At 35.9% G+C, this 26,856-nt stretch overlaps 2 protein-coding genes across 3 annotated transcripts in view; one reads left to right on the plus strand and one right to left on the minus strand.

The window, feature by feature from the left end:
* The window catches only part of LOC128991434 (zinc finger protein 160-like), a 28,890-nt gene extending 23,416 nt beyond the window's left edge, over positions 1-5,474 (plus strand). The window contains exon 5 of the transcript XR_008490646.1: positions 5,331-5,474. The gene's annotated coding sequence lies outside the window, so the exon portion shown is untranslated. The remainder of the gene's footprint in view (positions 1-5,330) is intronic.
* Positions 1-26,856, minus strand: part of LOC128991431 (transforming growth factor-beta-induced protein ig-h3-like) — a 49,699-nt gene that overhangs the window by 1,486 nt on the left and 21,357 nt on the right. Inside the window, exons 11-14 of one of the 2 annotated variants that reach the window (XM_054414300.1) lie at positions 25,265-25,485; positions 22,812-22,968; positions 18,729-18,851; positions 15,500-15,753 (exon numbers count right to left, since the gene is read on the minus strand). In XM_054414300.1, coding sequence (XP_054270275.1) covers positions 15,652-15,753; positions 18,729-18,851; positions 22,812-22,968; positions 25,265-25,485 — 603 coding nt within the window. In that variant the 3' untranslated portion in view covers positions 15,500-15,651. Of the gene's footprint in view, positions 1-15,499; positions 15,754-18,728; positions 18,852-22,811; positions 22,969-25,264; positions 25,486-26,856 lie in introns of those variants that run through there. The other variant, XM_054414301.1, reaches the window with a different exon arrangement.

Consider the following 26,856-nt stretch of genomic DNA (forward strand, 5'->3'; position numbering starts at 1 on the left):
GACACGTTCTGATGACGAAACTATAATGCTTACGGTACAATTGTTCCACGCGATCACTGATAAATAATCGCGGCTCGATGGACCATGTTGCGGCACGTGATGTGCGCCAATGTTTTGGTAATACTAAAAAACCTAACACTTTTTGAAATGAACTATGATTTTATTGATGTAGAAATTAACAAATGATATTAGTGGACTGTATAATTGAACTATGGTGAAATAAATTGCTAGAACTAAACTAATGCGGTTGTAACTAAATGTGAATTAAGACCAAAAGTGAGATACGTGGAGGGAACTGCCTCTTACGTCCTATACAAAGCTATGTGAAGTTAACAATGTGATTATATATGTAGATAGACTAGCAGAGTACCCGTTCTTCGTACGGGGGTGGCGTATAAGTATAAAATGCTAAGTGCTTATTGCAGTTTTATACGTACTCTAGTTTTGCGTTTGCAATGGGGGAGGATAAGGCTTGAGAGAATTTCGTTCAATATATTTACATATGCTATAGTATTACAGATATAGTATAGTATATACAATTAGTATTACTAAATCTACCATAGCCTTTCTGTTCTATCACTGCACCTAAACAATATAAAAAAGTAAATTATCAAACATTCACACAATATCACAAATCTATTATATTATTAAAGTGATACAATCAAATTTTATGTAAACGGTTAAGGTCATTTAACAAATAAAAATATAGGCATATGGCACATCAAAATGAAGCTTAGAGTGTGTAGATTTGCCGAAAAGTATTGATATGGACGAATTTCCTGTGGGCTCTGCCCCACAGGCTGATTTTCAAAGGGCTACGCCTTGCATGTTTTAAAGTTAACGCTATTCGAATAATTTAGTGAACAACAGCTAGCCAATGCAATTGACAATATAGTTTGTTTGTTTACATTTTTGTTTACTTATTTTATTATTTACTTTTATGTCCTTAAAAGAGGTGCGGTGAATTAACAGTGAAGCTGAAGCTATTTCTAACTGTTTGATACAAGTGAGTGATTAAAGGTTTTCGAAACACGATGAATATGAGACTAACAAACCATGTATGTTGTTCGTTCTAAAAGGTTGTCACCGATCTTTAACAGGTCGCTATTTCATTGAAAAGTATTGAAAAAGAGCGGCGAGTTCAGGTACAACCGTACCCACCTCGGCCACCTTAGGACGTAAGGTATGAAGGTTCCACTGCTTTTAACATCCTTTCAGATGAGAATTCCTCGAACTTGGGCCCTTTAAATGAAATATAAAGTCAAAGTTGAATAAAATAATTTAATGGTCGCTTCTGTACATCCGTGAATTCGGGGGTAGAACCTCTTGTTATGTATTAAATTAAAAACATAAACATTACTTTAAACAATCCTACTTTGACAGTTCTCATTGTGAACCTTATCACTTTTTAATGCTATTGAGTATCATAGAACCAACTTGTTTGGTCGAATCAGCTGACAAAATTAATTTCTTTTAAATGTGAATACCCATAAGATTAACATGGGAAACTCTAGAGCCACTGGGGCAGAGCCTGAAAGGAGTTTTGAGATTACAATATGCCTATATGTTAATCGGGAATGTGAGCTACCATCACCCCAAATTTCAGCCCAATCCGACCAGTATTTTTCACGTTTACTTGTTACAAATATACATACATACATCCAAACTTTTTCACTTATAATATTAGTAGGAATAGTAGGATAATAATAAGATAGGCTATATAGATGGACTAGCAGAGTACCTGTCCTTAGTACGGGGTTGGCATATCAGTATAAAATGCTTATTGCAGTTGCACTCAAGCTTTGCGTTTGCAATGAGGGAGGACATAGTTTGATAAAATTTGCTTCTTTAAATTTACAGTATTCTATGGTATTACACATCTACCATAGCCCTAATGTTCTACCACTTCCCCTAAACAATAGAGAAAAATAAATTAATACAAAATTTGCATAATGTCGCAAATTATTCATGAAATTAAACAAATTAACATAACTGTAAACAATCCTACTTTGACAGTTAGTTCTCATTGTGTATCACAGTTATTTTTTGCTGCTTAGGTCAAATTAGCTGTGCAAAAAAAAAAAAAGTGCTGCACCCTGTTGGTAAATATTATAACTTTTTAATGCTTTTGCATATCATAGAACGATAGAACCAACTTTTATAGTTGAAACAGCTGACTACAGTCGGGACCAGCAAGTTTGCAGTTGAGGGAGGAGCCTATTTACCATATGGTTTTGAATGAACCAATGAGAACCGTGCGGTGTTGCCAAATCTAATAATACCAGCTGATTTGAAAATATTGCTCAGTATATTTTAATTAGTGTTGTCAACGGGCGATGTGGCAACGTCGCACTAGCCTTGTCTTGTGATTGGCTGCCACCAACTGCAAACTTACGTGGTCCCGAATCTCAATTCTTTAATTCCCTTTAAATATGAATACTCATAAGGTTAACATGGGGAACTACAGAGCCACTGGGGCAGAGCCCTAAAGGATTTTTGAGATAAGAATATGCCATATGTTAATCGGGAATGTGAGCTATCATCATGCCAAATTTCAGCCCAATCCGTCCAGTGGTTAATGCGTGATTGAACTTCAAACAAACAAACACACAAACTTTCACATTTATAATATTAGTAAGATGTATAACCAATGCAATATCATATCAAACAGCTGCTTGATTTATCACTTTAACACAAAATATTAGGATTAGGAGTTATTTATGACGGAATATAATGGCACTACTTATGTTAATAAAAAGGCTACTGTATTTGAAAGAGCTAGAAACACACTCATTTTTACTATCAATTTCTTATTTTCAACAATAAACCAATATCGTAGAAAGCTATGCCTAACTGATAAGGTTAGGCACCAGACCTACGCAAACCCCTGTGAACACAATGAGGACAATAAATGTGGTAAGGTAATAATAATGAATCTATCACTTGAGATCGATAGTTGGTGTGGTGTGTGCACTCAATGCTGCCTCCCACTTCCTAGAACATTTATTTCCTCTCTGCTCCTGTTGTATAAAACCATTAACTAAACATAACTTTTACTGTACATGCAAATCTTACACGGGGAAGGTTGGGTTTCAGCAGTCTGAGCCCACTGGTCTAAAATATAATATTACTAGCTGTTTTGCCCCCTCTTGGTTCGGGCAATGTTTTGTAAAATAAATTTTAGGAATACAGCTGTAAAAACTTAGGTTTATCATCAGACGATGGAAATTAACTGCCAATTAAATGGTGTACAAGTCTAATCACTTTGAAATACAGCAATGGAACCATATACAGAGTTATAAGAAGGATGGAGGACAAAGTCAAGGATTATACATAATTTATTTTCTCCAATTACTATCCACTAGTCATTGCGGGTAAATGTGGTTGTTCCAATCGCCGGTCCATCATCCTGTCATTGTGTCTCTTATTTTGTCATCTCTTACATTGTCAAATGTAGTTTTGTAGTTTTATTTGTAACAGTTTTCGTGCTTCTGTTAAAATTAAACTTATGCTAACATAATTTTTCACAATATACAAATTAATTCATATACAGGGAGCGGCAAAATAATCTGACGGTTTTCTTTGCCGCCCTGTCGAGCGAATGAGTGGCGTAGGGTGGTGGGAATAGGGGCATTACAAAGCCAACGTGTGAGCATTTTTAGTAGCCATGGAGCCGTGGGATAGCTGAGCAACATGTATTTGTAGTAGAAGTGTTTTTAAAAGTGGAAATTCCTGTGTAGCTGTTCAGTACACGTTTCAATGTGGGTCAAAGAAGAAAAGTCCCAAGTCGAAACACCATTTTGCTGTGGGTGGGTAACTTTAGAGCTACTAGTTCGGTGTGAAACTAAAGAGAGTGAGGAAGACTGTATGTTGTGGTTCAAAGTGTGATTCGTCGCTCGTAATGAAAATGTTGTTACGTGTAAGAAAATCAATCACTACTTGTTCTGAAAAAGAGATGCGCATTGCATCTCTGGGTTTCAACTGTTGCACAATTGCCATTTTGTATGATTGGAAATGCAGGTCGTATTGTAATACTCTTCTACCGAGCGGCCAGACAAGTACAGAGCTGCAGATTATTAACGTTTAGACCACTGAGGACTAACTTCCACAGCTTCTCTCACTCTCTCAGCGTTCTCTAGCGTCCGGGCTGACCTTGGACTTGGACAGCCTGTTGGCTTTTTTCAATACTGAACTAGTAGCTCTGAAGTTACCTACTCACTGCAAAATGGTTTTTTGAGTTGGGACTTTTCCCCTTGGACCCACATTGAAACGTGTACTTAACAGCTACACAGGAATTTCCACTTTTAAAAACACTTCTACTACAAATACATGGTGCTCAGCTATCCCACGGCTCCATGGCTACTAAAAATGCTCACACGTTGGCTTTGTAACGCCCCTATTCCCACCACCCTACGCCACTCATTTGCTCGACAGGGCGGCAAAGAAAACCGTCAGATTATTTTGCCGCTCCCTGTAGATATGAAGTATTCTTATTAATTGTTGTTAATATTAGCCGTCAGTCATGGTAAAAAATACAAGGTGTCTGTCAGTTGGTTAAACTAAATTTCAGTGACTTGATAATGAGATGGTCAGGCATGCAATAAGCCTATTTTTAAATGGAATATTATTTATTTACTCAGTCAAAGTTAAGGCCACAAGGCCCGTTTTTATTTTGTGCCGTATTGTAACAATATTGTTTTTGTTTAAAATGGCTGACATCTAAGACAAGTTGTAGCTCTTGGTCTCAGTGCAAATAGGGACATTGGGACTATTTTTATTTTTATACCAGTTGTATCGGTCTCGGTATCGAATCAAGCGATACCTGATCGGTATCTAAAGAAAATACCCAGTTTCGGTATTCCATGATATATACCATGACTGAATGTCTTTTGTGCGGTGTCAAAGACCAAAGTGTAACTGATGTTAAATTTCCGGTCATGTTGGATCTGTGGTTTTTTCCCCAACCTGAAGGTGACATGAAAGACTGTGTTGAACCAGGAAAATGATTTTGAAATTAAATTTAAAAAACTAGCCCACCTAAATGTTTTAATCTATGTATATATTTAATAAAAATGAACTTCAACCTGGAGGCGAGTTAGCGTAGCGAACGAGCTAACCTGAAGGCAAGTGAGCGCAGCGAACGAGCTCCAACCAAAGGTGAGTGAGCGTAGCGAACGAGATCCAACCTAAAGGTGAGTGAGCGTAGCGAACAAACTTCAACCAGGACGTGATTGAGCCATGCGAACGAGATAATCTTGAAAATTAAGAAGTTAAACGGGGCAAAGCCCGCAGGTTACAGCTAGTATTTAATAAAAATGGTCTTTTTTCAGAATAGGCAGTCGATTTGAAGAGGAAAAGGAACTTTTATTCATGTTGCAAGAAAGATAATTGACATAATCTGCTATTTAAATACATTAAACGGCAGCTAAAAAAAGTTGTTACTACAATAAAAGTACTACACAATGAAAGTAAGTTCACTATGTAAAACTTAAAATTCAATTTATACATAACTTTTACATGGCTGATGCAATATTATTAGAAAACTAGGCTACATGAAATATAGAAGCAAAGTTTTCTTAAATAAGCTAATTTAACTTGATGGTACATCAAAGTCAAGACAAAAAAGCAAATTGCCTCGAGTAGGCTATGTTGTTTGATAATTATAATACAAATAATATTTGAACAAGGGTTGATGAAATGTTATTGATACATATATATAATAACTGTTCAACATTTAACAAATCCTACAAAACAAGGCATATATTTAGATAAAAATGCAAAGCCAATCGACAAACTCCAATCAGTTACTAGCTTGTCAGAAATCAGAATAAAAAAAAATGTTTAATATCACTAAAAATCTTACAAATAAGTGTCCAATATGTAGAAAAATGTTTTCAACTATATCATCAATGAAGTGTCATATATACTTACACACGGGCGAGCGTCCCTTTAGATGTTTGACTTGTGATAAAACATTTATTCAGCTACATCAAGTGAAGTGTCATTTGTTGACACATTCTGGGAAGTGTCCTTATAAGTGCACAATATGTGGGAAATCTTTCCTAACTAACAGCTATATGAAGACTCATCATACAACAGTTCACATTGGAAAGCGACCTCATAAGTGCACTTTATGTGGAAAATCTTTCCAAACCAGCAGCCACATGAAGAATCATACATTGGTTCACATGGGAGAGCGACCTCATAAGTGTACTATATGTGGAAAATCCTTTAAAAGCAAAATATATATGAAGCGACATACATTGGTTCACACTAAAGAAAGACCTTATAAGTGCACTATATGTGGAAAATCCTTCAAAACCAAGAATGAAATGAAGCTTCATACATTGGTTCACATGGGAGAGCGACCTCATAAGTGTACTATATGTGGAAAATCCTTCAAAACCAGCAGCAGTATGAAGAACCATCATACAATGGTTCACATGGGAGAGCGACCTTATAAGTGTAATGTATGTGGAAAATCTTTCCAAACCAACAGCTATTTGAAGATTCATCGTACAACGGTTCACATGGGAGAGCGACCTCATAAGTGCACTATATGTGGAAAATCCTTCAAAACCAGCAGCATTATGAAGAATCATATATTGGTTCACACGGGAGAGCGACCTCATAAGTGCACTATATGTGGAAAATCTTTCCAAACCAGCAGACACATGAAGAATCATACATTAGTTCACATGGGAGAGCAACCTCATAAGTGTACTATATGTGGAAAATCCTTTAAAAGCAAAATATATATGAAGCGACATACATTGGTTCACACTAAAGAAAGACCTTATAAGTGCACAATATGTGGAAAATCCTTCAAAACCAAGAATAAAATGAAGCTTCATACATTGGTTCACATGGGAGAGCGATGTCATAAGTGCACTATATGTGGAAAATCCTTCAAAACCAGCAGCAGTATGAAGAATCATATTATATTGGTTCACACAGGAGAGCGACCTTATAAGTGTAATATATGTGGAAAATCTTTCCAAACCAACGGCTATATGAAGATTCATCATACATTGGTTCACAGAAGAGCAATGTACGTGATTGGTGGTCCTGAACCTGTAACCCTGACTGACAAAGTGAGAAAAAATCTTATTCCTCTATAGAGCTACTCTATTAGCCAGCAACCTAATTCCTGCTAAACTCTACCTCAATAGAAAACTAAGGATTCAACTTGATGCCATCTTCCCTTAACAACACCCTAAATCAAATATCCAGCTTGTTTCAGGCCTGTGAGAAGGCGATCAAAGTGAGTACCTACGAGGAGATAGAAAAGATAAAATAACTGTTCTTCAGCTGTACCTACCTAATTTCTGATTTTATTAAGATTTTGAATAATTTAAATTTTATATAACTTGCTTTGAAAACTTAAACATGGTAGATACAAATTTAAATAATTACAAAACAAACCTATCTGTTTTTATAACACTGAAATTTACATTACAGTACTTGTAATTTTATATATACAACTAGCTGTACCCGCAGGCTTTGCCCCGCTTAACTTCATAAGTATTTGCATGGCTCAATCACATCCTGGTTGAAGTTCGTTCGCTACGCTCACTCACCTTCAGATTGGAAATCGTTCGCTGCACTCACTTGTTTTCAGGTTAGCTCGTTCGCTACGCTTACTCGCCTCCAGGTTGATGTTCGTTCGCTACGCTAACTCACCTTTTGGTTGGAAATTAGCTGGTGTCATAAATTTAAATAAATGGTATCAGCATTCTGACACATACTTTCTCCCATAAGTTTGTCTACAACAAGTTTCTATACAACCTTTATCATGTGTAAGCGGTGAGAGTAAATATACGGGAATGGGATTAGTAAAATTTTGTTCAGAATTTAAAGGACTACAGAGGCCTACTAAATTTTTATCAAAATCGTTCGGGCCGTTTTTGTGAAAATCCGAATTTCCAAGTCATTCCTTTTATTGTTTATAATACTTTGATAAAGGATTTTATGTTTTAATATTTAACATTGGAGATTTTAAACGTTGTATATTGCACAGGTGTGCTGCGATTGGGGTTTAATACATTTGGACTTATTAAAGAGTAAAATTGTTTTCTGTGCTGCACCCTGTAGAAACACTGTGGCACTATTTCAAATCATGACTAATGCTAATACAGAATGTTGTGATTATTTAAACCTACAAAACAGTTGGTGAAAGTAAACATCTGCTTTTAAATTATATTTATTTGTAAACATTGTAGATCAAAAAGTCTGACATTGGCCCACTTAAAACCCTCTAGGGCAGAGCCCTTTATAAACATAGCCCTTTTGGTATGAAACAAACTCATGAACAAACAATTATAAGACTCCTAAAAAACCTTTTGGGCAACCTAAAGCCGATAAAAAGGTAGGAAATATTGTGTTAAACGAATTCATCAATCACGTTTTTTAGGGAAAACAATCGTCATACTTATCTTCCCTTCATTTAACTAAGATTTTAATGACTTCACTCTAGCCATCGCAATTAGCTGAATTTACATAAAACCTCAAGATTAACCGTCGATTTCGACGGGGTTCCACTAGTCTATATACTAATTTGAAACTGTTTTTCTTTGTGACAGCTATTTTGAGAGAACGGCTGGGCGTAGAAACACGGTAGAGGTGTCTAAAGAAAGGGCTTGGTCTGTAGATGAGCCATCAAAAGAGAAACGTGGTAAATTCCCTTGGGGCTCAGCCCCAGTGGCCTTTAAATTCCCATCCCATGTTATTCTTATGGGGGGAAAACGGGTTTTTGTCACAGCTAATTTCAGAGAAAGGCTGGGCGTAGAAACTCGGTAGGGGTCTCTAAAGAAAGGTCTTGGTCTGTAGATGAGCCGTCAAATGAGAAACGAGGTAAATTCCCTTGGGACTCTGCCACAGAGGCCTTTAAAGTCCCCTCAGCAGATTTGTTTACATTATGACCATATGTACAATTTTACACAAATTTTTAATGAAACAGCTGTTAATATTTAAATTGTGATTTACTGAATTTGTCAAAAATAAAGTATTTGCAATAGTTTTTTCTGATTTTAAAATCGATTTTCTTCTGCATCGTGTCATGTTTTGCAATATAATATTCTATTGCCAAATCAGTGGAAAATCCTAATATCACAGTAACTCTTAATATTATTTCTTATTGAGTTAACTTATGTCTATTGTATGGGTTGGTTTCTGCCTTTTTTACCACTTCTTGGAGATTGTACGTAGGCGTGTTGCACGTAGATGATATTCTTTGGCGTATTGCATCTGTAGACGATACTATGGGTTGGTGTAATTATTACAATGGAAAAAAATGAAAAATCCTGGACAATTTGATATAGGCCTACTGAAAATAAAACTGAATTAACACTGTGCTACATTTCTTTGGGCAATCATTGAAAGAGCCGATTTGCAAACAATGTAAACATAAGAATGTCATAGAACACAACCAAGTAGAAGAAATAGAAATAATGTTTTTTTTCTTCATTTATAATCATTATTATAGAGAACTAATGCGGCTATGAGTTGGAAATATTTGTAGAAAACTCTAAAAACAAGATCAGCTTTTGAAAAAAGATAAGATATTTACAAACAAACAAAGTTTGTAATGCTTCGCAATTGCTCGAATTCGAGCAACAGGTACACTAGTGTAAATGAAGAGGCCAATGTATCACAAATTAATATTGAAATGATTACGGCTGATGTTATGGTTCTGCAGGTAAAAATAAAAAAAAACACATTTTCCAATGTTTTTAGTATTTATAGATTGTTAATGTACTCTGAAATTACTTTTATAAATGAATTATCTGATAAATTAATTGATTTGAAAAATAATAGGCTACTATTATTATAGATGTGAATATTAATTTATTAAGTTCTAGTCAAAATAATGTACAGAACTACCTTAGCTTGTTAAATAATCATAGTTTTATATTTGTTGTACAAAATCCAACTAGAATTACCAACACTTCTAAAACGCTTGTTGATCATACTTTTATCACACATGCCAATTTAAATATATTCAATAATTAACTGATCACTGTTTATTAGGTTTAAAGATGTACCATTCAAATAAGAGCATTATATCAAAAGAGCAAGATAGTTCATCCTATTTTCAAAACACTGTGAACTATGATTTAGTGAATAGGAAGTGAAAACTGGGAAGAATGTTTCATTACAAATGACGTAAATTATAGTTACAACATATTTTGTCATCGTCAATTTTATTATGCGTGATTCGATCAACTCGATATCACGGACGATCAGTTATTATAAAATATCAGAAATGACAAAAATAAATGTGAACAAAACCCCATCTTCTTTATTTCATTCAAACATCAAACAACAACTAAACTATTTACTGTTTTTTAACAAAACAATTGAAAAACATATGACTGTTTATATATTAATTATTTAAACAGTCTTTTGGCAAACTTATATGAAATATATTGAGGGGTTTTCATTATCAATGATTAATCATCGTACGTCAATCATCCCCCCCAAAACCCTCAATATGTATTTCAAATCTTCTTCTTTCTAGACCTTAAGTTATACCCAGGTGAGGCATCGTTATGGTCTTCTGCTTCTTGCACATCATTTTCTGCTTGAGTTGCTTCACGGAGAGTTTGCGGGAGTATTTTTAACTCCGACATTAAAACCTTTTTAACATTAACCATAATTGGTGGATCAGACCTCAAGAGGTACACTCCCTTCCCTAGCTTGTGTTCCACCTCAAAGTATTCACACGACGTAACATTGAACGCAGGTAGTATCTTGGTGTCCGTTGCAGTTGACGTGACCACAGGAGAATCGGTCCGATGCAGGATCCCATCCTCGTCTCCTGAGATGGCTGATGAGTCCTCGATCATCTCTGTCCCTCGTAGGATCTCTTCTGCACCTCCTGTGATGACCGTTGAGTCCTCGACCCTCTCTGTTGGCCGCAGGATCTCTTGTCTATCTCCCAAGATGGCTGATGAGTCCTCGACCATCACTGTCCGTCGCAAGATCTCTTCTGCACCTCCTGTGATGACCGTTGAGTCCTCGACCCTCTCTGTTGGCCGCAGGATCTCTTGTCTATCTCCCAAGTTGGCTGATGAGTCCTCGACCATCACTGTCCGTCGCAAGATCTCTTCTGCACCTCCTGTGATGACCGTTGAGTCCTCGACCCTCTCTGTTGGCCGCAGGATCTCTTGTCTATCTCCCAAGATGGCTGATGAGTCCTCGACCATCACTGTCCGTCGCAAGATCTCTTCTGCACCCCCTGTGATGACCGTTGAGTCCTCGACCCTCTCTGTTGGCCGCAGGATCTCTTGTCTATCTCCCAAGATGGCTGATGAGTCCTCGACCATCACTGTCCGTCGCAAGATCTCTTCTGCACCCCCTGTGATGACCGTTGAGTCCTCGACCCTCTCTGTTGGCCGCAGGATCTCTTGTCTATCTCCCAAGATGGCTGATGAGTCCTCGACCATCACTGTCCGTCGCAAGATCTCTTCTGCACCTCCTGTGATGACCATTGAGTCCTCGACCCTCTCTGTTGGCCGCAGGAACTCTTGTCTATCTCCCAAGATGGCTGATGATTCCTTGACGATCACTGTTTGTCGAAAGATCTCTTCTCTATCTCCCAAGATAGCTGATGAGTCCTGGACCATCTCTGTACTATTCAGGATCTCATCTGTATCTCCCGAGAAGGCCAATGAGTCATCAAACGGCTCTGTCTGACGTAGGATCTCTATACCTCCCGGGATGGCCGATGAGTCCTCGGCTAACTCCAAGATATTTTCCCGATTGTTGAATTTGATTTCATTGTATTTAATTTCGATGTCCGATTTGTCTGTTTCATAGGTGTTAGTAATAAGTTTAGTTTCTGATTTTGATTGGTTTTGGTTTTCCGAAATCTTTTTAATGGAGGATGAAATTACATTTTTGATGCCTCCCAAATGAGTATCCAATTGTTTTGATCGAGTATCTAACTGTGCCGAAATCTTTACTAGTAACATACTCACCGGGTCTGCTGGTGGTTCTCCTAATTTTGTAATTTCTTCTTAAAATCCTGTCACGGTCGCCAATTGTCATCGTCAATTTTATTATGCGTGATTCGATCAACTCGATATCACGGACGATCAGTTATTATAAAATATCAGAAATGACAAAAATAAATGTGAACAAAACCCCATCTTCTTTATTTCATTCAAACATCAAACAACAACTAAACTATTTACTGTTTTTTAACAAAACAATTGAAAAACATATGACTGTTTATATATTAATTATTTAAACAGTCTTTTGGCAAACTTATATGAAATATATTGAGGGGTTTTCATTATCAATGATTAATCATCGTACGTCAATTTAATGGAAAACTAGTGTCTATTGCAAGTAATTCTATGTTAAGCTTCTATTTGAATGGTAAACCTTGGTCAACGGGAAATAAGTTCTGTTTTCTTTGTAATATGGGCGAAATTGAAACCACATTACATTTCATCTCTATATGTCCAATTTTAAGTAATCTTAGATTAACATTTTTACACAATAGGGTCCTTTCTGAAGGGGTTTATATTAGTTTTTTAAATGGCAGGGATTGGCGAGTGTTAGTAAATTATTTAAAAAAACGCCTGGCAATACAGGTGGATTTTAATACAAGAATTTGACAATTGAAAAAAATATACAAATTTAATTATCCAAACATCTCAACACAAAAAAACCGATAAAACTATAGGAATTTAGAGAAACTGGTTAGACTGTATTTATATTTATTAACTTTAAAATATTGGCCATAATTGTTAGTTTAAGGAAAGATTTCTAATTTTATTTTAAAGGAATCCAATAACTGTTTTGTTAGATTTAGTTTTAGACGTGCCAACCCAGCAGACGACCTAGAGGTTATTGCTGTAGTGCGTAGGCACGTCTCCTGCGTGGGACAAATTAACTTGTATTGTGCACTGGGTATTTTGAAAATAAAGCGCTTTTTCTTCTTCTTCTTCTATTTTCAAAACACTGTGAACTATGATTTGGTGAAAAGAAAATTAGAAAGTGAAAACTGGGAAGAATGTTTCATTACAAATGACGTAAATTATAGTTACAACATATTTAATGGAAAACTAGTGTCTATCGCAAGTAATTCTATGTTAAGCCGTAAACAAAACAGACTACATAAGGCAAAATCTTTCAGACGCTGGATAAATTCAAACTTGATTAAAAGATTAGATAAGTGTAAACAATTGTATGCTATACATAAAAAAGAACTTATGACTTAACTTTCAATAATTATTTCAATCGTTTCTGTGAGAAATTACAAACAGATATAGATACAACAAAAAATAATTACCTAAAAAATAAAATTAATAACTGTAATGGTGATTCTGCTCAATACTGGAAGGTAATCAATAATACAATAGGCTGGAAAACGGCACTGTTATAAGTGATCCAAATAATGTGGCTGAAGAGATAAATAGCATAGATAAATCATACTTCCTTGCTTAGGCCTTTTTTATGCACAGCGTTTTCCGTCGGGCGGAATCTATCAGAATCTATCGGACTTTCCGTCGATGAGTGTTTAACATGGGTTCAAATGGGAGCCTTTTATGCACGACGGAATCTCCGTCGCGTTTCAGTGTTCCGTCGGTGCCGAGTTTCGGCGTTTCGTCGGAGCGTGTTTTTACATAGGTTCAAATGGAACCCTTTTATGTAACTGCGTTTTCCGTCGGGCGGAACGCAGTGCTGCCTGCCTAGCCCACGCTCTGAATTTTGAATTTGAATTGAATTGAAAAATTCTTTATTGTTCTTTTCAAATACAACAGGTACAATATAATACATATTTATACACTAAGGTTGTACATTAGTATTACATGATATTGTATTTATTCAAATATAAATTAAAAACACAATACTCTTCTAATAATTTAACTAATTATTTTATTAAATAACGAACAATAAAGCCCTGAGGTTACAGAACCTGTGCAGGAAACAAACATTTTTGGTAGTTGGAGCAACTCGTGGTTGGAAAGTCCAGCCCGTCACCATTACCTCTGTCATCCACAGTATTGAAATCGCCTCATTATAAATAGATTATCATTATTCATTGTAATTGATTGAAGAGTACAAATAAAGAGATGTAATTGGGGAAAAATTACTCCGTTAGAATTACATTTCTGTTTAAATCCACGGAATAATACAAACTTACTGTTTCGTAGGAATAATACTACTTTATTCCCCGGACTGACATGGGAATTTTTGTATCAAAGGTATACCCGGGATTGATATGGGAATTGTTGTACAAATGGCAATCACACCATCTCATTGGCAACCCTGCAGTACTGCCAACACTGTCATTGCTTTCAACCCTAAGACTTTCATTCACCGGGTGTACACTGTATACCCACCTCCATCGCTGTTGTCTTTTTTTCTTTACGCCACAAATGGGTATAAACCAATAAACATGGATCCATCTTGGATTAATGACTATGGAAAAATGACCATAGTTGGCAGCAATGACTACCCCCACTGCGGGCATCATAAAAAACTAGCATATTCCGCTCGGCGGAAAAACTGCTTAAAAGCATAAAAGGGACAACGATTCCCCCTGACGATTTCGCCCGACCGAAAACGTCGTGCATAAAAGAGGCCTTAAGCTTGGTTTTCCTAGGCGCGGAAGCGGAGAGCAGAGAGAGGAACGCAGAGAGCGGAATAGAGATTAACATAGCATTCCGCTCAGCTTCTAGGAAAACAGTAACATTAAATTACCTGGGACAAGTATCGTTAATTGCTTGAAAAACAAATAGACCGTTTCAAAGATATAAGCATTTTAATAACATTAAAACCCTGACGCAAATATGCGACGGCAGTCTATTTTAATGTGACTAGCCGTCGCATGCAACGGCAGTCTATGGGTGGGAATCGGCCGTCGCAGGTCAATGCGAATGAAAAATTCCCTACTATTGCAGTAGCGAACGTGTTAAAAGCCCAATGATCAGGAACACTTGGGTTTGGTTTCGACCTTCAAAAAGCTTACCATATGACTTAGGGGTAATCAGGATCAAACTGGAAACCTGCTGATTATAGGCCTACTGCACTATATCGACTCAGGTACAAAGTATGAATAGATAAACTGAAAATATAACCTACAACGAGAGTTATAAAGCCTCCCTTACATTCACTTAAATTTTATTTTGTATGCCCAACCTTTACATCCTAGGACGACAGTTCTAGCCCGGAACTGTTTTGTAAATTACTTCAGGATACTCCAAGAGAATTGGAGAATTATCACATAGTAGATAAAATCCATTGGCAATTGGCAGGATTTGAACTCGGGCAACGAAGCCCCAAGATCTAGCACTAGACCAGCTCGCTCCTTGCCTCTTCTCTCCATCCACTACACCCAAACTTTATTCCCAATCTTATATAGTTTATATTATATTCATTCAGGTAATTCATGATTTACATTTGAAAATGACTTGATGAAAAACAGATTTGTATTACTTAAAAAAGTAGGTTTTCATTTACTGACCAGTGTAAGAATTAGGATTGCAGCAACAACTTTAATACAAGATGTACAATTATAATTTATTTTTTACAAAACTAGCCCAACTTGCCAACTGAAGTCTTAAATAATAATCTAGCCATACTCTAAAATATGTAACACGCTTAAAAGCCTTCACTAATGCACATTGTATTTCCTCAAACATCGTTGTTGTCTTCTGGTAGTAATACTTTGTCAATTTTGTGAACAACTCCATTTGATGTCAAAATGTCACATTCTGATGCTGTTGCGCCATTCACCTGAAACAAATCGTTTTCATAAATTATTGCCAATATATCTTACTTGGGTCTAGAAAATGTGAAAGTATAGTTAAGTTAGAATGTTATCAATCTTTAGTTTTATTTGAATGTTGTTTTCTTTTCTTTTCGCGCTAACTGCTTCGTCTGTTCAATTTCACTATTAGACGTTTTAAGATTGTTGCAGCTTAGTAGCAGAGGAATCCACTTCGGAGTAAGAGTGAAACGTCTGTTAGTTAACATGATGTGATAATATTAACAGAAACTTACAACTCAGTAATATTGACTTTGACTATTGATACAACTATAACATTACATCCTCATGTTTAAGTCGTCAACTGTTATTTTAATCAAAATCGTTATAGTTGATGTGAGCCACAGACAGATCATGCTGATTTTAACTACTGATATTTCTTTCGAAATCACAACATTTTAATACCAAGTCAAACAGATGGAACATCTTATTGTGAGCTTAGTTATAGCATAGACAAATAGAATAAATATAGACCGTCAGCTATGCTGCGGTTAGCATAAGTTCTGGTGTCCACCGCAAGGATTGTCGTGTTGTTACAGCGCATACCGCTGTAGTGCTGCTGGTAGCCTACGGTGAGGAGCCGACGACGGCAGCGAATCAAACACCAATCAGCACATAGCGGATCCTTCCTTTGCCAGTCTATATTTACTCTATTTGTAGTTATATAGAAACGGTTGATGTTGATGACTGAAATATGTCAGAAACAAAAAAAAATGTTTTTTAATAGGCCTAAATAATTGGCGACAGCTGGTCCATTATATAAGATGTCTACTTCAGTTCCATATCCAAAAGTCAGTGGTAGGCCTAATACCTATTTTATTGACACATTCAACAACAAAAAAACTTCATATTAGTTTTGAATATGTTGACACATTCAATTGGAATATTATCCAGGTGTAGTTTTCTGAAGCAAGAGTATTGCATTCCTTTCATAAGATTGCTTCGTTTAGCTCAGCCCTTGAGGAAAGATGACCCTATTTCAATTTTCAGTTTTAGCTTCACATTAAAATCGATAATATTTTCCCATTCTGATTTTGTGGTAGTTATATTATGCCCTGTATAAGTTGGTTTGGACGTCTCCTGAAATGATGATTTTTAGACATTATTTTTTTATTATATGAAACCCAGAAAAGCAAAATAATATTGAGACTATAGGACGCTTGCTGCTCCGCAGCATTGAAATTTATTTCATAAAATCTTAAGATAATTTATTAAACTGAATATTAGTTACTCAAATTAATAATTTATGTTATAAATAAAATTTGTTTATTTACACCATTACATTAAATAACAAAATAAAATATAAATACAAATATTAAATCATCTGCCTTTACAACACTTCTCTCCATACAATATTCAATGTGCGTCGTCCTTTTGGTTATATTTCCACTTTAACTTTTTCGAATGATTTTCCTCTCGATAAGGCGACATACAGCTGACCATGGCTAAAAACTGGTTCAGGCAAGTAGACTCCAACCCGATCAATTGTTTGCCCCTGCGCTTTATTAATGGTAATGTAAAATGCTACCTTACCATGGCTCAATTGGAAATTGTCTTCGCTTGAAAGAAAATGGCACAGTTGTATCTGAAGGCGAAAAATCAATGCGTGGCAGGAGTACTCGTTGCCCGATGTTCTTCCCCGTTATTATTTCCAAATCTAAAATATTTTTATGCATTTTCTTTACAATAAGCCTTGTGCCATTTAAAAGACATGTTGTATAATTTAAAAAAAGCAAACAATTAAACTTATGGGGAATAATACTGAAGGACCGAGTGAATTTAGTGTAAAAAAAACTTAATTTGATAAAAAACGTAAAGAGAAAAATGAGTAAGACTTATTAGAAAGAATTGAATTGTTGCAATGAAAAATACAAAAGTACATATGATTAATGTAAACAAATGTTGTTAAACATTTGTAAACAGCTGACATAGAGGAATATAAAATTAGTGTTTATTCCTTTACAAAGAGTAACTTTTCCTTAACATATCAAATTTATGTTTTTTGATTGTAATACAGTATTTTGAACATAACTGATACGAACGATCTATATCTCAAATGAAAGCTTGTATTTCTAGGAGTATTTTAAGAACAAAACATATAAACAAACTAAAATAAAAATGGGGTTATTGATCACTGGTCGTCGGTAAATCCCAAAATAATTACATTTTTTATTGTTTGGAATTCAGCAGCGCGCTTCAGGTACGTCCGATCTTAAAAATCAAGGGCTCAAATGAAAGCTGGTATTTCACTGAAGGTTCTTAGACCAAAACATATAGGATTACGTAATTATAACTGAGGAAACATATCTTCAATTGAAGTAACAATTTAAAAAAAATCTAATTTATGTTTTTTGGTCAAGTAATACTGTAGATAAATGAATGCTGATGCTTGATGGCAAATCTACGCGTGCATACCTTTAATTTAAGACCAAAATTATGAAAATCGGTCGGGTAGAAGAGCCGAACGGACTCGGAAAAGAAAAACCAAATTTATCTCCCATAAGAAATGTACAGGGAGCAAATTATGTTTGTGCATAATTCGAGTAATACGTCAGATAAATGAATGCCGATGCTTGATGGCAAATCTACGGGTGCATACCTTTAATTTAAGACCAAAATCATGAAACTCGGTCGGGCAGAAGAGGTGGACGGACTCGGAAAAGAAAAACCGATATTTTTTAAATATATAGATGAGTGACAGGCACCAGTGGAAATATGATTGAATTCCAACCCCTTTAATCAATTCACAGATTGCAAAGATTACCGTATGTCTAGATTTCTCCAATCTACATCACAGCTACCACTACAATATTTTTTTGGCAAATAATTATGTTTAATTTTTCAGCATTATTTGATCTTAGCATTGACTATATATACCTACAGGTATATATAGTCTAACAAATTTCAGCAGTGTACGGTACTAAGAAAAATGTCTCAATCTTACCTTTATCCTACCATCTTCTTGTGTCATTGAAAGCATGTTGAAATATGATGGAACACTGTAATGTAAATCTGGTTGGAGGTTGTCAGTCATCACCATCGTTTGACTTATGTGATTTTTCACCACCTGTTAAAAAGAATAATTACTTGACTATTGTATAAAACCACGCTGATTGTATAAAGTTAATAAGTCAAACTAGAGGTCACCCCTGTGGTCAAAAACTCGACCAAAATCTATATATATATAAAAGGCAAAGCCCTCACTGACTGACAGGGCCGGTTTAACCCATACGCGAACTACGTGGCCGCATATAGTGCCACAAAAAAGTGGCGCCAACGGAACATTTTTTTTTAACGTGAACAACGTAATTTTGTTTATTTTTGCTTAGAGTTCAAGTATTCAAAACACCACAAAAAGGCATTTATTCTGTTTGTACTAACAGCACTTGAAAAATGCGTATATTTGTACAGCACTACAACTCAAGGACTCGACTCAATGCCATTTGCAGTTTCGATTTGTAGTGAGCTGATGCTCGGTAGGCGGCAGCGTACAGCGTGGCCCCTGTGGGATTCATTTCACGACTCACTCACTAATGCACGAGATAAGCAAGCGCGCAGCGCCACTTGTCACAACAAGAAACTTCCCCCACCTTTCCCTCCCTTCTGCCTCTGATCCTAGAGCAGAACATTATTACGTTGTATTGCAGTTGTATACGTATACCGTATCGGTATCGTATTGGCGTTGTTTTGATGATTCATGATTGTTGATAAGTGAATGATTACGAGTGTTTTAAGTTTAATTTATAATTAGCGCATTAAATAAGAAGAAAGTATAAACTGAATGAATGAGTAAAACATATTGCAAGCCGATACTAAGAAAACAATGGCAGAAAAAAAGAAACCGTCTGGCACTTATAGAAAGCATGGCGAATTTGGAAGAGGAAGATAAAAAAACAAGGCAAATCAATGAGTAGATTTTTGTTGAAATAATCTGGTGGCGAGTCCAGTCAGCCCAAAGAAGTCACGATAGAAGACGGCAATGACGTAGGTATTTATTTATTTATTTTCCAAGGAAAGATTAAGGGTGTGCTCTACCTCAGCTCGGATTTCTCAATACGAAGTTGCCGAACGCCTATGTCCCTATACCATTGCATTGAACAGCACCACGAAGAGCGCTTGCAAGCCTTTCGAGTCTGGGTGATTACATAGTTATCCTTCAACTTTTTAGTTAACTAACTGCAGGTTCTTGTTTTTAAGGATCTATTTCACTTTTCCCGTTTTTTATTTTTTCTCTAAAAACTATTTGTATGCTTGTAAAACTTTGTAAAACTTGTGATAAAAAACGTGTATTTTAACATTTTTACCAACCTTTGAGCTCAACATTTTTTAAATTATCAAAATTTAAAAAAACGGCAAAACTACAAATATATTTAACGAAAAATATGACACCAAGATCATTTAAATCGGTTCCCAATTGGGGCTACAATCATACATCAGTGTGTAGGATACCGACCGACCAAGTCAGTGTAGCCGCAAACCTGAGCCCGTCCAGCCGTGCGCACGGTGTTATCACAGTATTTCGTTATCTAAATGTTTCGTACGTGTCGTGTATGTGTGATAAATGTAAAATGTTTTTGGACTATTTATTTAATATATTGACGCTGTTGCTACAAAGCAACATAGAATTAGATTCAACCTAGTGACAATGGAGCTGAGGATGACCTGATGGTTGAAACGCGTACTCCACAGAAATTCATGGATTGATGACGTAAGTTATTTAATTATTTGATAACTCAATCCGTTGTGCTACAATCTCAACATAATGTTTATCATAGTTCTACATATGTTTATTTGCTAATTTACATAACACTAGCTGTGTGCCCGTTCTACGCACGGGGATCTTATAGTAGTCAGTTGAAACCTTCTTATATTAAGATTAAGAACAGCAGTTAGTTTGCACATTTGCAGATATGCTGGCAAAACTATTATATACAAACCTTCGCAAATACAGTATCTGACAGTTCAAGCCAAAATAAATGCTTCGCAATTAAATTTCACCCGGATCGTTATGGTCCATATGTCCAATGATTAAACTAAAAAATGTTTTATAGATCCATGAAGCGTAGCCCTAAAGTAGGCCTATAATTGAAAGTTACTTTCCACATCGGTTAACTTAAACGTATTTAAAGTACTACCTCAACCTCACCATTTAACACTTTATTCCGGTTGACATTTTCAGTACTGTATCAAAGGTGCTCTTGTCCATTCCGTGAAACACTGAGGAATAAGGACAATGCGTTACCAACAGACATACACACAACAATCCAAAAAAGGCCACGAACTATTGATACATAAACAATATAAAGGCGTAAACAATTCATGATGGTTTGCCCAACAAATGTTTTACTCAAATAGGTTATCATTTTCTTAGCATACCGGGTAAGCTAAGATTTGGAATCCAGACGGACATCACTTAAATTGAATACGGACGGCTCTAATAAATAAGGTGCAACACCAACGATAACTAATTTGTAAACTACAGTGATGTGTTGGTACCTACGTAAAAATGATTCTAGCAGCTACCAACGGTTCTAAGGAAAAGAACCAGTACCTACGTAAGAACCTACCTAAGAACTATAGTACATCCGACCAATTAAATACATTAATATCTAGTCCCGAGGTTATTGATCTCTTGCTTTTGGATTTTCTCGTAAAAAGTTATAGCGTAAACTTATCGGTGTCAGTTTGAAAAAAAAAACAACCTTAAACAACTTTTTGTTATTTAATAGATTACGCATTCTCTAAACAGTGATTAGTATATCTATTAACATTAGAAGGAAATGTGACGAAAATCACACAATGTTGGGGTTTTGGTCATTTGTAATTATATTTCTTAAGTAGGTAGGCCATGTATTCTATGGAAAAGTACCGGTATCAAGGATCGTCGTCAAAAAGGTTGTTATGAATAAATATGTAGGCTTACGTACCCAAGATATGAGCTATGGGCCTATTGGCTGTATGGTCCAGCGATTGCATCACACGGTGAGTAGAAACAGAAAGTGACACATTGGAAAAGCGAGTTTAGCACTTCCTCTGTTAAACCTCTTTTACAATCACCCACTGCAGTGTGATTTTTTACTTTACACTTTACACAACCGCCATTGAAGCGCCGTCAATGAGTGGAAACCTTTTTTGTAAGCTATTGGCGACGATCATTTCAGTGTCCCAGCCCTATACAACACTGATTCAAGGTCTTCTTTCTGGTTGTCAAAACTCAAGAAACATTTTATACTCAAAGAATTTCTGGTTCCGATTTGGACGATGTCTAGTTATTTAATTTCATTTACGGTTACACTATTAGACTATATTATTGCACTTGCGATTAATTAAATCCGTTATGTAAGAAAAACGTTTTTAATCTCACTTGGTTGGGATTTGCTTTCAAAACGTGATTCGAAATGATTGCGGTATTTGTAAACAACATTTGTAAACATATCATTGACAGCTAGAAAAAAATAATCTTGATCCGAACAGCTGTTCGTTATTTCATAGACGATTATGTGATAAAAATTGAACGAAAATTTGACAAAAATCGCACAAAACTGCATTTTTGAACGTTCGTAATTTTATTTACAAAGTAGTGAGGCTATATTTAAATCACTAAAGACACTCTCGCCAATCCAGTGAATACATTCAAATGACTTGGATCTTGATAGGTACTCTGGTTTTCACGGAGAAGATTGCGTAAAATGCCATCTTGAGTGTTACAGACAAAGGGAAAGACAGACAGACAGACAGACAGACAGACAGAAATAGAGATAAGACTCGTTTCTGCTTCTTTAATGAATAAAACGTAAAAATAACCTAAAAGTATATAATTCTGAGCAAAGTACAGACAAAACTCTAATTTTATTTATATAGATTTACTAATTTAACTGTCTGTCAAAAAGTTTACTTCTAACTTTTCCTATAGACCCTAATATAAGAAAAAAAAACTAAAATACCATTCAAATTTATAGAAATAAATTTTTAAACATTGACTTATTTTGTGATTTACTGAATGTGTAAATCTAGTAGTTAGGTTTACCTTAGTCATATATAAAGAATCAGACAGCATTTGCTGCAGATGAAGTTTGCCGATCTTTTGGAAAGCTTCATCACTTGGTACAAAAAATGTTTTAGGTTTGGTGAAATCCAAGTCAGAATTGTCAGATGACACTTGTTCCATAGCCTTCAGGAAAATTCTGCAATAACAATAACATTATTTAGCATGAGTATAGTATATATATTTGTTGAAGAATAAATCTACACACAACAGTATTGCCAGCGTCAACTTTACCACTGATCTTCATTCGCATGATAATCAGAAGTTTTACAATAAACGGAACGTATTTGAACCATAGTATTTGAATCATAGAAGATATCGCAAAACCAGTAATCACATGATTTTTCTGAGAGCCATTTTGCAAGGATAATGTTGTTAGATAATAATTGTACAATACTCTTTTGCTCAAATCCGTTTAAATTTGTAGAGTTTTGATTCAGCCCGTGGAATTTAGATTTAGGCCTAAAAATGCTTTAAAACACAAATGCTTTAAAAGGAACGTGATTCAAATAATGTTTTGTGTACATGGCAATATACCAAAATATTAGTTTGATTAATTTCATATGGATTATACAACATTTCCCTGTAAATAGCCCTATTACTGACCGAAATGATTTTATAAACAGTTTAAGTACTTACCATCCCTTAAAACAATCATTGATTACTTTAAATGTTAATTCTGAGCAATTATTTGGTTAACCCCAATTTTTTTCATACTTCACTACGGTCATCTCGATGCTCTTAGAAAACAAGAAACATATAATTTAAGCCCCGCAAGGCCATCGTGCAGGTTGCAGAGCGATAAGAACTTTCAAATTCCAAGCGATAACAGTGGCTTGCCAAGGTTAGTATATAGGTTGCGGGAGATGTGCGGAAGGCCAGTTGTGACAGTACCGTTATGGCTATGGCTAGTGGTTCCTCCAATAATCGTTTTTTATGTGACGGGTGTGAGAACACGTTACTTAGTTTTAAGTGAAGATCAGGAAAAGTTAACACTTTTTTTGTACGAACACAGCGTTTTGCAACGTACCAAAGTGTGTCCACAATGTGGCAGGTTAATGACGTTAAATGAAGAAAAATACGACATGTTTAACTGTTGGAATAGAATCGAGTCTACACCATTTGTATCGGTGAAGTTTACAACGGAAAACCATCGCAACAGAACACTGATCCAGTTGCCGCTGACTCGGATGAGGACGTTTAACCCAGCGATTACTGAGGTAATTTCTATTTGTATATAACATATATTAACTTTTCGGGGCTGAATTATGTTTTTTTTAGTTTCACATAGATATCTCTAAGGCCAGTTGCGACAGTACCGTTATGTTTGGTTAGGTTAGGTTAGGTTAATTCATAACCTAACTTATCCTAACCTAACCTAACTTAACCTTGCGGGGCTTAAATTATATGTTTCTTGTTTTCTAAGAACATCCGGATGACCGTAGTAAAGTATGGAAAAAATTGGGGTTGACCAAGTAATTGCTCAGAATTACCCTTTAAATATTGTTACACATACATTAATGGCTGTAAATAAGAATTAATACCTTAAAATATAAGTGTCTGGTTTGGTCCCGAACATTAGTTTGGGCTCAGATGGAATTTGTCTTTAAGCTGTCAATTAATTATGCTATCTAAGAAAAGGTCAATGGTATCAAGACCAGAGTTTGCACTGTTCACTTTACAAAATACCCCTGGCGCAGCAAACCTGGGCGAATTTTCAATTTCCTGAATTGATTTTGAATTATATCTATAAAATTAATACTTAGGTTTAACAAGTACCTATGTTTATTGCTACAGGGAAACTAATAAAGTTTTTTTTTTAGTAAAACAGATAAAAAAGTTTGTAAAGTTTGATCATAATATACCATAAACAAGCAAAAAGAAAACTACCTACAACATTTTACAATATTCTCTATAAGACCAACATGGAAATTTTAATATATAAACTAAAAAGTTTTTTGAATTTTCTCCGTAACCAATAACCGTACAAAACATTTTGATATACTAAAGTATTTGTTTTTTAAGCTCTTTAAAAAGGTCTGGAGAGAAATTCGGAAATTTTGTGTTTTGATGGTAAAATTTAGAAAACCCTATTTTCCCCCATAAAACTCCCGTTAAACCCTGTTCCCATGGTCCAATCATGCTGGTTCACGAACTCATTTAAGTTTATGCCTCCCTACACCGTTAAAGCAAATTTCATCAAAATCGAATAAAAATTACTCGAGTTATCGTGTATTTACGGACACATATATATACACATTTATAACAATTTAAACAAATAGTGTTTTTGGCCTTTGGAGAAAAAAGGAAATCGGTCCCGGGCCTAGGTCTTACCATGCCACCTAATAGCTACTTCCATATAGGAAAATTCGCTAAAACATAAACAATTCCAATGTTCTTATAAATAATGTTATGAAGAGTCACATGCTGATTACTTGTAAGTTCCATTCTGATGGAGGTACTCCCCAGCTGTCTGGTTGACTGGGGACAGTGCCTTGTTGATGACATGGATAACTCCGTTGATGCACTGACGGTCAGCTCGCTGTACAGAGGCACCTTCCACTGCTGCCATCACACGAGGACCTACGTTGGTCGTTACACCTGCGCGGTACAGCTGAATACGCAACGGGTTTTGCTCGTCCAGGGACATTAGTACCTGGAATAGAGTGTTTATCGTAAATTATAAGTTAATTATATGACCAACTGTTATGTGGCCAAACCACAACGTGGCTGCTTTGAGGTTCACCCACCGTTACTTTGGGAGACCTAGCCCAGGCGTTAATTATAAAGAGCAATTGTATGTAACGTAGGTAAACCATAACGTGGATGCTTCAATTATCATCCATAATCACTTTAGGAGATGTAGTCCAGGAATAAAACACAAAACTTGTATAGAAATATTTTTTTCTTTGAAAATGTACAAAAAAACAAAGATTCTTAAGGTTGAGTAACTTGAAAAAAATGTGAATAGTTTGTACATCTATTCACTAATAAAAAATAATATACATCTACTAGCTGACCCGGCGAACTTCGTATCGCCTAAGTTATAGGTTTCCCCTAAGACAGACCGATGGAAAGAAAGTACCGTTACGTTTAATTTTCAAGATGATCTCGTTCGCATCGCTCAATTACGTCCTGGTTGAAGTTTGTTCGCTACGCTCACTCACCTTTGGGTTAGAGCTCGTTCGCTACGCTCACTCACCTTTAGGTTGGAGCTCGTTCGCTGCGCTCACTTGCCTTCAGGTTAGCTCGTTCGCTACGCTCACTCGCCTCTCTCGTTCGCATCGCTCAATCACGTCCTGGTTGAAGTTCGTTCGCTACGCTCACTCACATTTTGGTTGCAAATTAGCTGTTGTCATAAATGTAAAAGAAATAATAGTGCTGCACCCTGTTGGTAATCCTTGTAACTTTAATGCTATTGAACATCATAGAACAGAACCAACTTGTTTAATTGAAACAGCTGTTAAGATTCATTAATTCCATTTCTCATAAGGTTAACATGGGAAACTCCAGAGCCACTGGGGCGGAGCCCTTTTAAGAATTTCGAAACGGGAAATAGTTTACGTCCGATTCGCATACCTACAGAATTTACACACCAAATTTCATAACGATCGGTGAAGTCGTTCCGGAGGAGTATGTTTGTGACAAGTAAACGCAAAAAAACTGGTCGGATTGGGCTGAAATTTGGTGTGATGATAGCTCACATTCCCGATTAACATATAGACACATTCTTATCTCAAAAGTCCTTTCGGGCTCCGCCCCAGTGGCTCTGGAGTTTCCCTTGTTAACCTTATGAGTAATCATTTATATTAAAACTTGTCAGGGTTTTTTAATTTCACGATTCTGAATCAACCACTTGATGGATTTTCATATCACTACGTGTTGAAAGAAAGATAATTTTTAGAGCTAGGGAATGTCGAAGCTATTTTAGTTAAGGGTTTCAGTTTTTTAGATCGTATAGGCCTATAATCGGATGAAAGAAATAGGTGATCACTTGATATTTGTTTACAAAACGATTGTCCCTATT

This window comes from Macrosteles quadrilineatus, unplaced genomic scaffold (assembly GCF_028750875.1).
Source record: "Macrosteles quadrilineatus isolate MER2022 unplaced genomic scaffold, UCM_ALF_1.0 Scaffold_4__1_contigs__length_99947679, whole genome shotgun sequence".
Lineage (NCBI taxonomy): Eukaryota > Metazoa > Arthropoda > Insecta > Hemiptera > Cicadellidae > Macrosteles > Macrosteles quadrilineatus.